This window comes from Arvicanthis niloticus, chromosome X, assembly GCF_011762505.2.
Source record: "Arvicanthis niloticus isolate mArvNil1 chromosome X, mArvNil1.pat.X, whole genome shotgun sequence".
NCBI lineage: Eukaryota > Metazoa > Chordata > Mammalia > Rodentia > Muridae > Arvicanthis > Arvicanthis niloticus.
The window spans coordinates 21764360-21778369 of NC_047679.1; the positions used below are offsets into that span (position 1 = coordinate 21764360).

The 14010-nt window shown below is 39.3% G+C and overlaps 1 protein-coding gene across 1 annotated transcript in view; it reads left to right on the top strand.

Moving 5' to 3' along the window:
• Window positions 1–1368: 1368 nt before the first annotated feature.
• The window catches only part of Tlr7 (toll like receptor 7), a 33085-nt gene continuing 20443 nt past the window's right edge, over window positions 1369–14010 (top strand). Inside the window, exons 1-2 of the mRNA XM_034485728.2 lie at window positions 1369–1508; window positions 2037–2135. Of these exons, the coding sequence (XP_034341619.1) occupies window positions 2133–2135 (3 nt within the window). The 5' untranslated portion in view covers window positions 1369–1508; window positions 2037–2132. The remainder of the gene's footprint in view (window positions 1509–2036; window positions 2136–14010) is intronic.

The window sequence follows — 14010 nt, forward strand, 5'->3', positions numbered from 1 at the left end:
TCAAGAAATTGGCTTCTGGTCCCTATAATTGAACAATACAATTTGGCTTCTCCTCACCACCCATGAGGACAACTCCAATTCTGAGGACTCCAATGCGCTCTTCTGACTTCCTCAGGTACCAGGCACACACACAACACAAAAAAAAATCATGCATTTAAGCAAAAACAATAATACACATAAAGTACAATAACTAAATCTAAAAACAACTTTTTAAGACATTTGCACCATTATTTTCAGTATTTAATGACATAAATATGAACCAGTTACAGATGCATGTTTTAACAGAACAAGCCCTTAGCAAATGTAGTTGACCTGTAGTCAATATTTTCTTAGCTAATTTGGGGTACCAATGCAGGCCAGCGTATTAACCCTGGTCATTATTAGATTTTTTTTCCAGAGGATAACCTCTGCATCTTCTTTCTTGATGAAATAGGTATATTAAATAACTTTAAACAGAGCTATAATAATTTAAGTGTGTCCATAAAAGGCTTCCATAAAAGTACTTTTCTTAGGAACACTTTGAGAAGCAAATTTTTCTTTATATTGCTCCAGACTTCAAGTATGGCTGACCTTCGGGAACTAAAGTGAGAGAGCCAACTGGTAGCTTTTCTACCACTCAAAAATCAGTGTCCCTTTTAACTGGACCAAAACCAAATCAAGATAAATTTTGACTCATTTCGAGAATACTTATAAAGCAGTGCCTCTCAACCTAAACCACAAAGCCCCTCACAGCGTGTGTTCGAATCTGTGGAGACACCTGTAGTTAGGACAAGTAGAAGAAGGCAGTGTTGTTGATTTTTAGAGAGACGGGGCATGAATGCCACCAAATGTCCTACAATATAACAAAGAATGATGTCGTCATAAATGTCAATAGGGAGCTGGTGAGAGGCTCATTGGAGCAGAACACTTGCAGCACAAGTCTGAAGTTTGAATCGCCAGAACCCTCGTAATGTGGTGATTATGGCCTAATGGCTCTAATCTCAGCACTGTGGGGGTGGAGATAGAGCTGTAGGATTAGCTGACCCTAGTCTAGATTCAAATTCAGGAAGATACTCTGTCTCAAAAGGGTACAGTAGAGAGTGATAGATGTGTACTTGAAGTCCTCACCTAGCCTCTTCACACAAATGCACCTTCATACATGCACCTCCCCACCCCCCACCCCCACACACACTCAGTAGTGGCAAAGTTTAAAAAAATCCTTGCTTAAAAACAACAACAACAACAACAAAACAAAGACAGATTGGTATATCAGGTCGTTTGGATTTAGAGATGTTGCCTCAAATCTGGTGGTAAAAATAAGAGGAACCTGGTGTTTCTGCAAACCTCCTGTGTGGGGCGGCTTAAGTAGTCATGCTTCTTCCGGCCCTCCTCCTGCTACCCAGGCGCAATTTTGTATTTGGAAACCCCAAGGCATGCAGCTCAAAGGCTCTGCGAGTCTGGGTTTTCTGTTGCCTTCTCTCTGTCTCAGAGGACTTCACATATAGAACCACTCCATGACTTCAAGAAAGGTATTTTAAGCTTTGGGACACATTGGGATAGTTTCAGTAAGTAGATGTATGTGCTGGTGCAAGGGAGTGGGGATGGGAAGAGAAGAAATCCAAATCATATGCCCAAAAATGTTTTAGAATGTAAAGAAAATAATGTAGTACAAAATGTCAATTCTTTTTTTTTTTTTTTTTTTTTTTTTGGTTTTTTTTTTTTGGTTTTTTTTTTTTTTGGTTTTTCAAGACAGGGTTTCTCTGTATAGCCCTGGCTGTCCTGGAACTCACTCTGTAGACCAGGCTGGCCTCAAACTCAGAAATCTGCCTGCCTCTGCTTCCCAAGTGCTGGGATTAAAGGCGTGTGCCACCACTGCCTGGCAAGACAGACTTTCAGTAAAATTGGAAACAGTTTCCTGGAGTTTGTCTTTCTTTTATCTAGCTTTAATGAAATAAATACTATATGTATTCTCAATAGCACAGTTATAAAACAATGTTGTCAGTGTGTCCTTGTTGCCTTTTAAGTGTCACATTGGATGTCTCTGTTTCTCACTGCAGATGCCATTGAGTCCCTTCTCAGGCTGATCCTGGTCTATCTCAAGCTCTGTTCTCCTCCACCAGACCTCTTGATTCCATTTTGAAAGAAAACTGAAAATGGTAAGAACAATTTATGGAGCCTGAATTTGTCATTGGTAATCTTTGTGCTAAGAACTGCAATCAGTTGGCAAGAAAAAAAATATTTAGGAATTGTTCAGGGATGGAGATGTAGCTCAGCAGTTGAACACTTGCCTGGAGTCCCTGGGTCCCAAGGTCAGAGTGTTGTTTTCTAGGAGAAACTGCTTTGTGATATTTCACAATCAAAATGAATCAATGTAGTATTTCTTAATTTGAGATTAGTCATTGTTTGTTCTTTCCAACTTCCTACAGGCTAAATACATACTGTAGTAAGCAAGAGTAGATGTTTGAATTGAAAATTTCATTTTTTCTTAATTCTTCAGTTTGATTTTTAAAGCCATGCTGGCCCCTGAAATGACCTAATGTTTTTCCTATCATAAGTTGCTATCTGAGTGACTGTACAGAAAGGATGGAGCCAGGAGACACATAGAACAGGGGTTTGGAAAACTCCCTGCTCTACTGTTGTCAAAGATGCTCAGAGTTTACAATGATATGAAATGGGGTTTTCAGTATGAGCATATCAGGGGTAGAGGCCTCGGGATGCACTTGAACTCAATTCCTAACACAATCAGAACAAATGGGATGTAAAGCAAAGGGTGGGTGGCAGTCAGTGGATGGAAAAGTACTAAGAGGAAACTTCAGGCATGTTGGGGGGGTTCTAGCTGAAGTGGCCTGAGAGAATTCTTGTTGGAGTCTGGCCAAGATGGTGCAGCATTTCCTGGGGGGGGGGGGGGGAAGAGGGGAATGAGAATGCTCAGATCCAGTGGGGGCTGGGGCATGGAAGATTTAGGGAGGTTGGGGGTGGGGTGCAGTCATAAACCAAGGTACGGTTTTAAATCAAATGACTTAGCAAGATCACTGCATAAGCTAGACAAAACAAAGAAGGCACAAAGCCCCCATACCAAGGTTTAGGGCTTACAGAAGCCTGGCTGAAATTCAGTCAAGCTGGGTCTGACCATGCCGAGCTGGGAGAGTATGTACATTTCAGCTCAGTCTTCTGGAATTCACTTTCTTTGACCATGTGAGCACTAAGATCTCTTCGTGGTCATCTTACAGAGACACAGTGAAGCTCTATACATTGTTCAAAACCTTTGCAAATGGTAATTAGGTAGACCAAAACCAAATCAGAAAATGCTTCTTTTGAAATGACTTATCACCCATGCTAGACTCCATAAAAGGGGTATTCATTAGCAGCACTCTGTGATTTCCAGATTATCACATTGGTCCCAAGCTCAATGTCTAAGGTCTAATGATGCATTACCCATGAGACCGCTCTACTACAAAGGAAGCAACTGCTTTGAGTTTCATTTCCTAGAAACTCAGATGTCTATTTTAATGCATGCACATGCACACATCTGTCTTTGTCCCCTCTAAGGGTGGCATGCTAGGAGGATGGTGAAAAAGAGAGTTTAATTCATTGGCCACTTACTGTAAGTCAAGGTTCATGCTTCTGTTTTGGCCTCAAAGCTGGTCTGAGGCACAGATAAAGAAACTGAGGCTTGAGAGTTTAAAAAGAGGACATGGTCCTGGTAATCCACATCTTGAAGCTGGGGCTCTCAAATTGCTATATTCTTCCAAGACCAAGTTTGACATGCACTTTCACCCAGTGACACTCAACAAATGTGAGCTTCATTGTGATACCATACTACAAACTAAGGGGAAAAATTGGTGTACTTTTACATAAAAAAAATCATAAAAACAATTTTCAAAAGAAGTATTAGAGGCTCAAACTAGGGGAAGTCTGTGTACTTGTATGTGAAAACCCCTAAAAGCAATTGTAAAAGAAGTACTAATGGTCTAAAAGTAATGAGAAAATATCGAGTTTTGGCAATAGTCACATCATATGCTTTAATCTGGAAATTCCATTTCTAGAAACCCTAAAGAGTTTCTTGTAGGTGGTGAGGTATTTTCCAAAATGGTATATGCAACAAGACAAAGAAAACATGTGTCACCAGAGGAAAAAGTTTCACCACTGTGGGACACTTACTAAATGAAATGTTTAGCCATCAAGTCATGGTTTGAAAAAATGAGTATTGAATGATTTAAGAAGATACTCACAGTGTGATTTTAATTTAAAGAAAAAGGAAGGTTAGAAGACAGTAAGGGCAGTTTATTTTTTTCATGTTTTTAATGTACACTCTAGACAAGTGTTGGATGTCTACTAAATACTGGATAAACTTTATGGTTTATATAAATAATGTGTCATATACCTTAATTTTGCAAAAACAGCCCTGAATTATAACCAATTTAAAGATCTAAATTTTTTATTTAAGCATTATTAATTTATGTGAATGAGTCTGTGTGTGTTTCTGTGTGTGTGGCTGTGTGTGTGCCTGTGTGTGTGCCTGTGTGTGCATGTGTGTTTGGCTGTGTAAGTCTATGTATATTATGTGCATCAGGTGCCTGTTCAACCAAATACATCCTGTGGGACCCACAGGGACTGGAGTTATAGGTAGCTGTGAGGCTTCTGGTATGGGTGCTGGGAAGGGAACTCTGCAGTAAGTTCTCTTAAAAACTGAGCCATCTTTTTAGCTAACTGATTTAACTGCCCAGTTACAGGTAAAGTGATACCTGAAAGCCAGAGTTCTTATGTGGCAGATTAAGGATTTAAAGCCAAATCTCCCCTCTGGCAAAACACTGGCTATTACTAACATGTTCCTCACAATATGAAATAGATGAGAGATACTCACCATTAGAAGAAAAAAAAAAAAAAACCAAACTGTTTGCAGTGGCCAAGCAGTCAGTTTTAAAAGTGAAATAAATATTTTAAGTACAGATACTGCCTTTCATGGCTAAGTAAAGGAGGCAATAATGCATTTACAACATTAATTAAATATAATTATTTTTAAAAATTGGAAGTTCTCAGAACTAAAAATTATCATTCCAGATTAATCGGGTAGCTTCTTTGCAACCCAAGAATAGATTATTTCTATCACATAATTTCACAAAAGTTTATGGCTGATATTGGTTGTTCATATGAGGGTCTATGGAGGATTCTTCACTAGAAATGAATGCAGTTCAATGGTGGAGTACTTGCCTGGCATGCGCAAGGCGTTAGGTTCAACCTTCAGTGCTGCTAAATGAAGAGATAAACTTATTAATGGGAAACTTATTAATGGGAAAATTACTAATCCATTGTACTGTAATGTTAAATTCAAATTTCCATGCCCACAAAATAATGTTCATGTTTGTGTCTACAGCTGCTTTTAGACTATGATAGACAACTAGTCAATGAACTGAATGCTGACTGGAGCTGTGTGACTTATAGAATATAAAATGCTCTTTGTAGAAACAGTTTTCCACTCTGTGGTTTGTGGAAATCAAGGAGCTGCAAAGCTAAAGGTTGCATACAGTGTAATGTCTTGTGGTCCTTGATGACTATAATACATAGTAATTGACCTACTTACTTAAGAATGTATATTATTTTATTCTCTTAGTTTCAAACCTGAAGCTGAAATGGTAGGAAGTCTATGTATTTTTAAATAGTGTGCTTTTTTAAAAGTGGACTACACCCTTGGCCTTTCCTTTTTGTAATGCAATGGGAGTTTGGTACCCAGGAACTCCACATGTTGCAAAGACTAGCATATGATCAGAAATATTTCAAAATTTGTAAAAAGAAGCGATTTAGTCATAAATCTATTAAGGAAATTTCTAGTAAAGTTTCAGTATATAAAGAGCGACTTCCCTATTAACAGCACTTGTGCCACCCCTAGAGTGATTTACTTATGACAGATCCCATTAACATGCCACTCCATGACATCAATTTAGCCAAAGGTCCAGTTGAAATCCAAGGGTTTCCAACAAAGTCTACTCAATCCTCACTTCTTCAGTATGTCTCTCGGCTCTTCTCTAGGCAGGCTGCTGTCACCTCTGGATCACCCAGGCCTATCCAGTCCCAGGTTCCCCAGCAGGGTATAACTTGCCCAGGGATTCTTTCACTGAACTCCCTCCCTCCTTCGTTCCTTCCATCTCTTTCCCTTCTTCCTCCATGACTCCCTGAAAGATAATTCCAACACTTCCTTTGGACCCAGCCAGTTTGGATTCATTCTGCTCTGGGAATTTGAAAGAAGGTTGCAGAAGTATCTGAGGGAGACCCATATTCTGAAGGCTGGGGTCTAGAGGCTATCAGCTGTGTTGGCTTTTTCATAAGTTGATTGAGTGGGTAGGTAAAAAAGTTAAAGGGGGACCTAGAAAGAAAGAGAGAGGGAGAGAAGGGGGAAAGACAAAAAGAAGACTCATGAGGTTCAACATGGATTTTACTCTATGATAGTTTCTAAAAATAATCACACTATCTAATCTATAATAGCTGTGCAAAAAGTGTGTGTGTGTGTGTGTGTGTGTGTGTGTGTATGCATGTATGTGTACTTAAGGCTGGAATGAGGTTTAATACACTAAAATGTCAGTTTTGTTGAGTTTGGGGGAGTCCTTAGTGTTCCAAATTGTTACAATATACCTCCTCCTCTGTTCAACTCATGGTCTGTTGGACAACTCTATGCTCTCTTCTTTTCTCTTCTCTCTTCAAACCCTGAGCATCTCATCTCATGACATATCACTCTTAGCTAATTACCTTGTCTCCCATTTCACTAAGGGAACAACACAATTAGAAGAGTATTTCCCTACATATACTCTCTGTGTACCTATCTAGGGCATCCTCGTCTCTGGTCCTGTCTGACTCTATTCTATTACCTATCACTGAGCCATAGAACACCTCCAAATGTAAAGGTTTCAAATGATGACAATTATAGGCTACTTCCTGGCATGGGTCAAGGGCAGCCTGGGTTTGGCTGGGCAACTCTCACACTGACTTTCTTCTGTAGTTACAGTCAAATAGAGATTGTGGATCAAGTCACTTGGGAGCCTAGACAGTTTGGTGTCCAAAGCACTGGGGACTTCTCAGTTATCTCTCTCCTCGTGATCTCTGTACTATGACAGCTGTAGAAGAGGGGGGATTTTTACTAGGCTGCAGAGTAGGGAGAAAAAGGGAAAGAAAGAGTGTGGGAAAGAGAAACACTACAGGCCATGACTTTGTTCTTCTTAACAGGAAACCCCTATAAATCAATAAATCTATGTATTGCTCATTGTCTCCCTTTATATTCCTCTAAGAACCTTGAAATCATTGTACCTTCCAAGTACCTCTGGTAGGCAGCCAGTTCCTATTACTTCCAGCACTGCCATCTTGGTCTTTTGCTTTCCCTTAATAGCCTCTCACTGGTCTTCATATTTGCCCATTTGCTCTTTATCTTCTGTTCTCCACATCATTCTAAAAGATAAAGATCTGTTTGCAGTCAGCTGGAAAGCATGCAATGGCTCTGCATGTCACAACAGAGACCAGCTTTCCAAGGATGGTAGGCGTGTGCCTACATGCTTGGGCTCCCTCTCGGACTTCATCTTCTATCTTCCTTACACTCCTCCTTTGGCCATTGTGTGACTATTCCACAGTGTCTCTACTTTGGGATGCTTGCAGAAGGTGCTTCCTTCTGTCTGGAATACTTTTCCTTTGAGTATCCACATGGACAGTTTCTTCTTTTCACAAATATTGATTTAAACATCAAATTTCAATGTTGCTTGTCTAGGCCACTATATTTATGGTCAAATCTCTACCACCACGTTCCTGATCTCCTTTATTATATGTGGCCTATAACCATACACTTTATCATCTACCTTCCAGTTGACCCTGAAACAGGTATATTTTTTTCTGTGTCTTGAATCTTTGTCTCCAAAGAGTAAAACTTACTTGTCTTGACTACCATTACATCCCAAGGGCCAAGCAGAGCTCTTAGAGGGTATTAGTAAATGCTTGTTGTTTCAGGAGTCTGAGACATGATGAGTACCAAGAGTTTGAGGTCAGCCTGGACTATATAGTGATTTCCAAGCAAGTCTAAGCTACAGAGTAAGACCTTGTCTCAAACAGTGACACACACACACACACACACACACACACACACACACACACAAAATTGTCTATTTTTAAATTTCCTACAGTTATTGTTGGGTTTTAATAGTGTCTCTGTAATAAACAACAACAACAACAAACACATTCTAGTTTAAAAAAATCCCAAAATGCATGACATAAAATTATGAGTCTTCTTGATCCAGTTTTGATGGCTCAGCAGATCTACAGGTGCTTGCTGAGCAAGCAGAGCAACCTGAGTTCCACCCCTAGGATCCTGGTCAAGGTAGAAGGAGAGAGCTGACTCTGAAAAGCTGTTTTCTGACCACCACACACATACCATAGCATAGTATAAACACACACACACACACACAGAGAGAGAGAGAGAGAGAGAGAGAGAGAGAGAGAGAGAGAGAGAGAGAGAGAGTTCTCCATAAGTAATGGATGCTTTTATGCCACTGCTTGGAAAAATTGATGTAACCTTCAAAGTCTTCCACATTTTTCTCTGAAAATAAAATATATGCTCACCTATTTGTCAAAAAGTAATCAAATGTTTGAGTCATTCTGATGCTACCTTTACAATCTACTCTTTTTTGAAGACAAGGTCTCTGTAACTCTGTATCGCAGGCTGCCTCCTCTAGCCTCAGGCTACAGAGGGCTGGAGTATTTTTCTTACTTAATTTCAGATCTTGCAAGCTTTTCAATAACAATATCTGTACCTCTCTCACATGCTATTAAAAGAATATTTGGTACTTCATTACTAGTGGTTTCTTATTTTTAACAATTCTAACAAATTGATAGCTATTTAATTTATTTTGTTCTTATTATATCAGAGCGGTGAATCAAACTGATGAAAGAGTTTCCTATGTGGGCATAGACTGCTTGATAATTTTTTTGAGGTTGGATTAGTTAATAATCCCATGTAATCCTTAAGAAATTGTTATGGTGGTTTAAAGGTTTCTTTTCTTTTCTTCTCTTTTCTTTTCTTTATTCCTTCCTTCCTTTTCTTTCTTTCTTTTGTAGTTTCATAGTGCTGAAAAATAAACTAACTCAGACTCTTAAACATAACTAGGCATGTGCTCCAACACTGAGTGACATCGACAGTCCCTGCTTAGACTAGGTAATCTTGAAACAGCAATTGCCTGAAGTTCTGGAAGGATATGAACACCTCCACCCCAAGCTGAGGACAGTGGCTGGCAGATAAGTTTCAATGAGCTCAAATGTCCCAGAGTAAGTACAATGGAGAATGATTGGCTGACTTCCCATTCACAAAGTGTTAACTCCTGGGACAAATAAAAATGCGTAGATGTCTCACAAATCCTGGCAGTCCTGAAACTTGTCAGGAGACACAAACCATTCAACTTCTTCACGATTCACCAGTTCCCAGTGGCATGCATCTCCTCCTCACACCTCAGATTACAACCATGCCTCGATCATGAGCAATGTTTGGAAGATAATAAACTGCAACGCATGAAGCTGTGTACAGTTTGGTAATTGTGGCTTCCAATATCTATATACAGTCTCTATATAGACATGTATCTATGCTTGTGAACACTGAGTGGGGATCTAATGGTGATGTAGAATCAGGAAGGTTTGGGTCTGAGTTCAAGGTTGAGTCCTAACACTAAAGCTATGCATCTGTTCTCTGTTCTCACCACTTTGACTAATTATGGTGCCTCGGAACTGATTGCTTCCCACAATCAGTAAACAGAAGCTTCTCTGACCTAAGTTGAGAGCAGCACCAGTCTGAGTAGAAACAAAAACATTCACAAGGCAATTTGGCACCATGACCATTTAGGAAAACAAAAATAGCAGCTTCTACGCTAAGGATTTTAACCATTGAAGCCATGGGCTTTAGACCATCATTAGAGTCCCAGGCATAAAATTACCTCATGTGGAGCAGGTCTCAGTCCAATCAGAAAACAGCTGTTGCATAACAGTTGTACCACTATTGCGTATCTTACCTGGATGGTTGGTGTTGTGACATGTAGAATACAGTGCTGGTCAGATCATTGAGTTTTTTTCCCTCAAAAAAAAAAGCTGACATAGCATATGTCACATATAGGCACCACTAACTGGACCATGGATTGTAAAAAAAAAAAAAAAAGTAGTATTAAATTGCAAGGGGACGTGTTGTAAAGGACAGATTTGAAGGAGGGAACTAGGGATGATTATGATCATGTTTTATTGTAAGCATGTATGAGATTCTCAAGATAAAGAATAATTACAATTTCAAAACTATGTACCTGAATGGAGAGGTTGTTGCAATTTGGAAGACTTGTTAGTTCTCGCTTCTGATTGAAGGGTAGCCAAGCAGCAGTGCGTACTGTCAGCCCTTGTCCTTTGATTTTTCCATCACATGGATTTCCCTGAGGCAGAAAGAGTTCTGTTCCCAAGATATAGCCAGCTCTCTTCATCCATACATAAATAGGCATGAAATTAGAAGGACTAGTGAATCACTGGGAGTAAGAGAGGTGAGGTAAAAATAATAAAAGTAATTATGTAATTCATAAGGTGTCATAATAAAACCCATTATTATGGACTATTAATGTATGCTTTAAAAAAAAAAAGGAAGGAAAGAAAGAAAACAGATAGGCTTTGGACAAGACAGCAATGGAGTCTTTTGCTTTCTAGTTGGGTAGGGATGAGGAACTAACTCATTTTCTCCCTTCCAATGCTGTCTAGCACTGACTAGATTACCGGTAGTTGTTTGTTGGGTGATGACCTTATTATAGAGATTCCTTCTAAGAAAGTGATTTTGAACTTATAAATTCATAAAATGCATAAGGTAGCATTTCTAGGCAGAGGATGAAATTCTTAAGAAACATTGAAGCCAATTAAAATTTACATTCTTTCCCTCTTCAACCCAGCCTCATCCAAAATACAAGAATACTTTGGAGAATATTTTGTTTTAATATCTTTATGGTACTGAGGACTGAACCCAGCACCTCACCCATGCTAGGCAAACTTTCTTACAGATCCATAACTACAGCTTTCTGCATTATATTCTGTTTTGAGACAGGGTCTTGCTAAGTTGGCTTGGCTGGACTTGAACTTGCCATCTTTCTACCTCTCCCTCCTAAACAGTGTGCTTACAACCCTGCACTACCAGTCCTGATTTGAATACTTTTCTAATACTTGTAAAATGCACTTATGAAAATGTCTTAATTGCTTCTACCTCAAACAATAATAGAACAAGCCCAAGACATTAGACTACCAGGAGTCATTTACTCCAAAAGGAAATTAACAAAAAAATGCAAATACAAGTTGCATCGAGTTTGTTTACTGTGACTACATGAGGCAACATCCAAGTGATTGATCATAACTGAATTTGCATCTTAGGTTGCAATGGCCCCTCAGTTCTGCACTTCTTCCTCAGTAAAACAAACATATTTATGTGCTATTTCAACTTCAGTGTGAAGAGTTAGTGATGTTATCCAAATGGTATGTCTATTTTAACAATTGGCACACACTAGGAATAAAAGGCAGCCATTAGATAGAGTGTGTGCACACACATACAAATGATTCATGGCTGCTCCCCATGAATTCTGCATTTTCCATTTTAGCAAATGAGGTGATTTACTGAGAGAATAGAAACACCTGTGCATAGAAAATTGCACATTTCCATTTTGACCATAATTACTTCAGTAATTAAGCATCCAAATTTACCCAGTACATTTGCATGTGTAATTTGCTTTGACTCATTACCAAATCCAGGCCTATGTCACGGGTACTACACCATTTTATAAATCAAATTACTGAAAGAAGCATGTCTTTAGGCATCCATTGTTTCCCCCTCCCCAAAACAAGTAAAACAAAATAATGCGGATGATTTGTAACACACACACACACACACACACACACACACACGAGAGAGAGAGAGAGAGAGAGAGAGAGAGAGAGAGAGAGAGAGAGAGAGAGAGAGAGAGTTGGCTTTACATTTTAAAATTGTGTTAATTAAAATGAACATATTTTTAAAACTTTAAACAAGAACTTCCCAGTGTTTTTTAAAGAGGAAAATTTCTAACAGAATAAAGGAATAATTTCTATTTTTTAAACCATGCTTTCCAGACAATCTTTTGAATTCAGCAGCCTCAGGGAAAACATGCTTTCCCTTTAATAACAAATTTAGAAAGGCTCTGTCCAGATAGTGCATTTCTTGCCCTCAGCTGCTCGAACAGAGCCCAACTTTTACACTGCAGTTCAGGTTCCTACTGGCAGGAGTCTCAGTGCAAACTTTGCAGGTATCTCCAAGTACGAGGCTTGCAGTGCAGCCTGTATTCCCGGGAAGGCAAAAGAAGTTTCAGATGCTTTATACTCATCTAAGGGTCAGCTCTGCCTGATCTCATCCTCTGATCATAGGTCATGTGTGCTGGTAACCTTCTTTTGTCTGTATCTGTTCCCAGAAGACACAGATGAACTCTGTGTTCTCATTGGAGATACAACTAGAAGCAAATATAATGATAGAGTCCTAATAAAGACTCACTTCCGTGCCCTTCTGGTGACACTTCTGAGCTACACATCAACCCTTTCCTTTAGAGGCCCAACTCCTACTTAGTCTCCCCCTTGTACCCTTGATACAATCTGATCTTCAGTCTGTACAAACATAGGCCAATAAATATTCCCTCCTGGAGACAGAATGGGTTCATGAGCCCTACCTCCTACCCTGGGGATTGATGGAAAATTAGTAGTCACTGGAGGGAGGGGAGACCTTTTCTTCATTTGTTGTACAGACTCTTAAGTTGCCCATGCTCTTGTTAATAACCCCTTACCCAAGCAACCCTAATGAAACACATTGTGTCACCACCACCCCCACACAAAAATCTGATGCTCAGGGCAAAAACTTTACTAGTTATGATAATGGAATATGGGGTTTCAGGAGGAATTTTAAGAAGTTTAAGGCTTTGATCCCCTTAGCACATCTTTCCCTTGTACTCACTATATGTCTGTCTGGCATCTTAACAATGGAGTATAACTAAAGACAAAACACAGTTTGGAGGCTAGAATGTGTTTGTTCCCTGCCAATATGGGGAGAGAGGAATAGTAGCCGGGCCTTGGTTACTTGGTTCTACTTTGTACACCTTACAGCATGTTTGCTTTTCACTTTCTTTCTCAGAAATAAATCCACTCCTTGGAATTGAGAAGTATATGTCATTTTGAAATCAGCTCCATGAATAGATTTACAGGTTTTGCCAGAGATACATTTTTTTTTTTATCCCTGGCGAACTTGGATTTAAATGTGCTTAGAGTTTGTGCCATGCACAACCGAAGATTTTGTCTAGATTTGGTCTAGGGGTCTGCAGATTCTGACTCATAAGTTAAACCGGTTTTTGTTATCACTGTACCTTGTAATTCTGATCTGTTATATGCTACATGGTTTTTTAAGTACGTACATAATAATAAGAACATTGTCAAGTATTTATTCTTGCATTTGTTCCTTTGAGACCAGGTCTTACACTATATGTCCTAGACTGATTCAGAAGTCACAAAAGATATTTGCTTTTATGTAAAAAGTTTGCCAACTCCTGATTTATATCAATGTCTCATAGAAGCTTCTACAATGATGAAGATATCTTGAATCTATGTCCTTGAATACAGTAGCACATAAGCCTGTTAGGTCTTTGGAAGGCACTTAAGTTACAGTTAGTGTGACTGTGCAACTGAATTTTAATCAACTTAAAATGGGCATAGCCACAAAGTGACTCGTGGTTGTCACATTCAAGCAGTTCCAGACTGCTTGCAGCCTAAGGACTCCATGTCCTTTCTTATTTCTGTATTTTGTGTTCCTCTCTCAAATGGATCATTGGTCCTGAGGCTGTGTGAGTCAAAGGGAAGACAAAATTCTTAATCAGATTTCTGTCCTCAGCTGCCTTTCATTGTCTCCTAGTGAATGCTTAATAGAAAGCACTTGAAAACAATGCACATGGGCAGACGGCCGTTTCCTCTAAAGCTCTACTTTCTCTACCT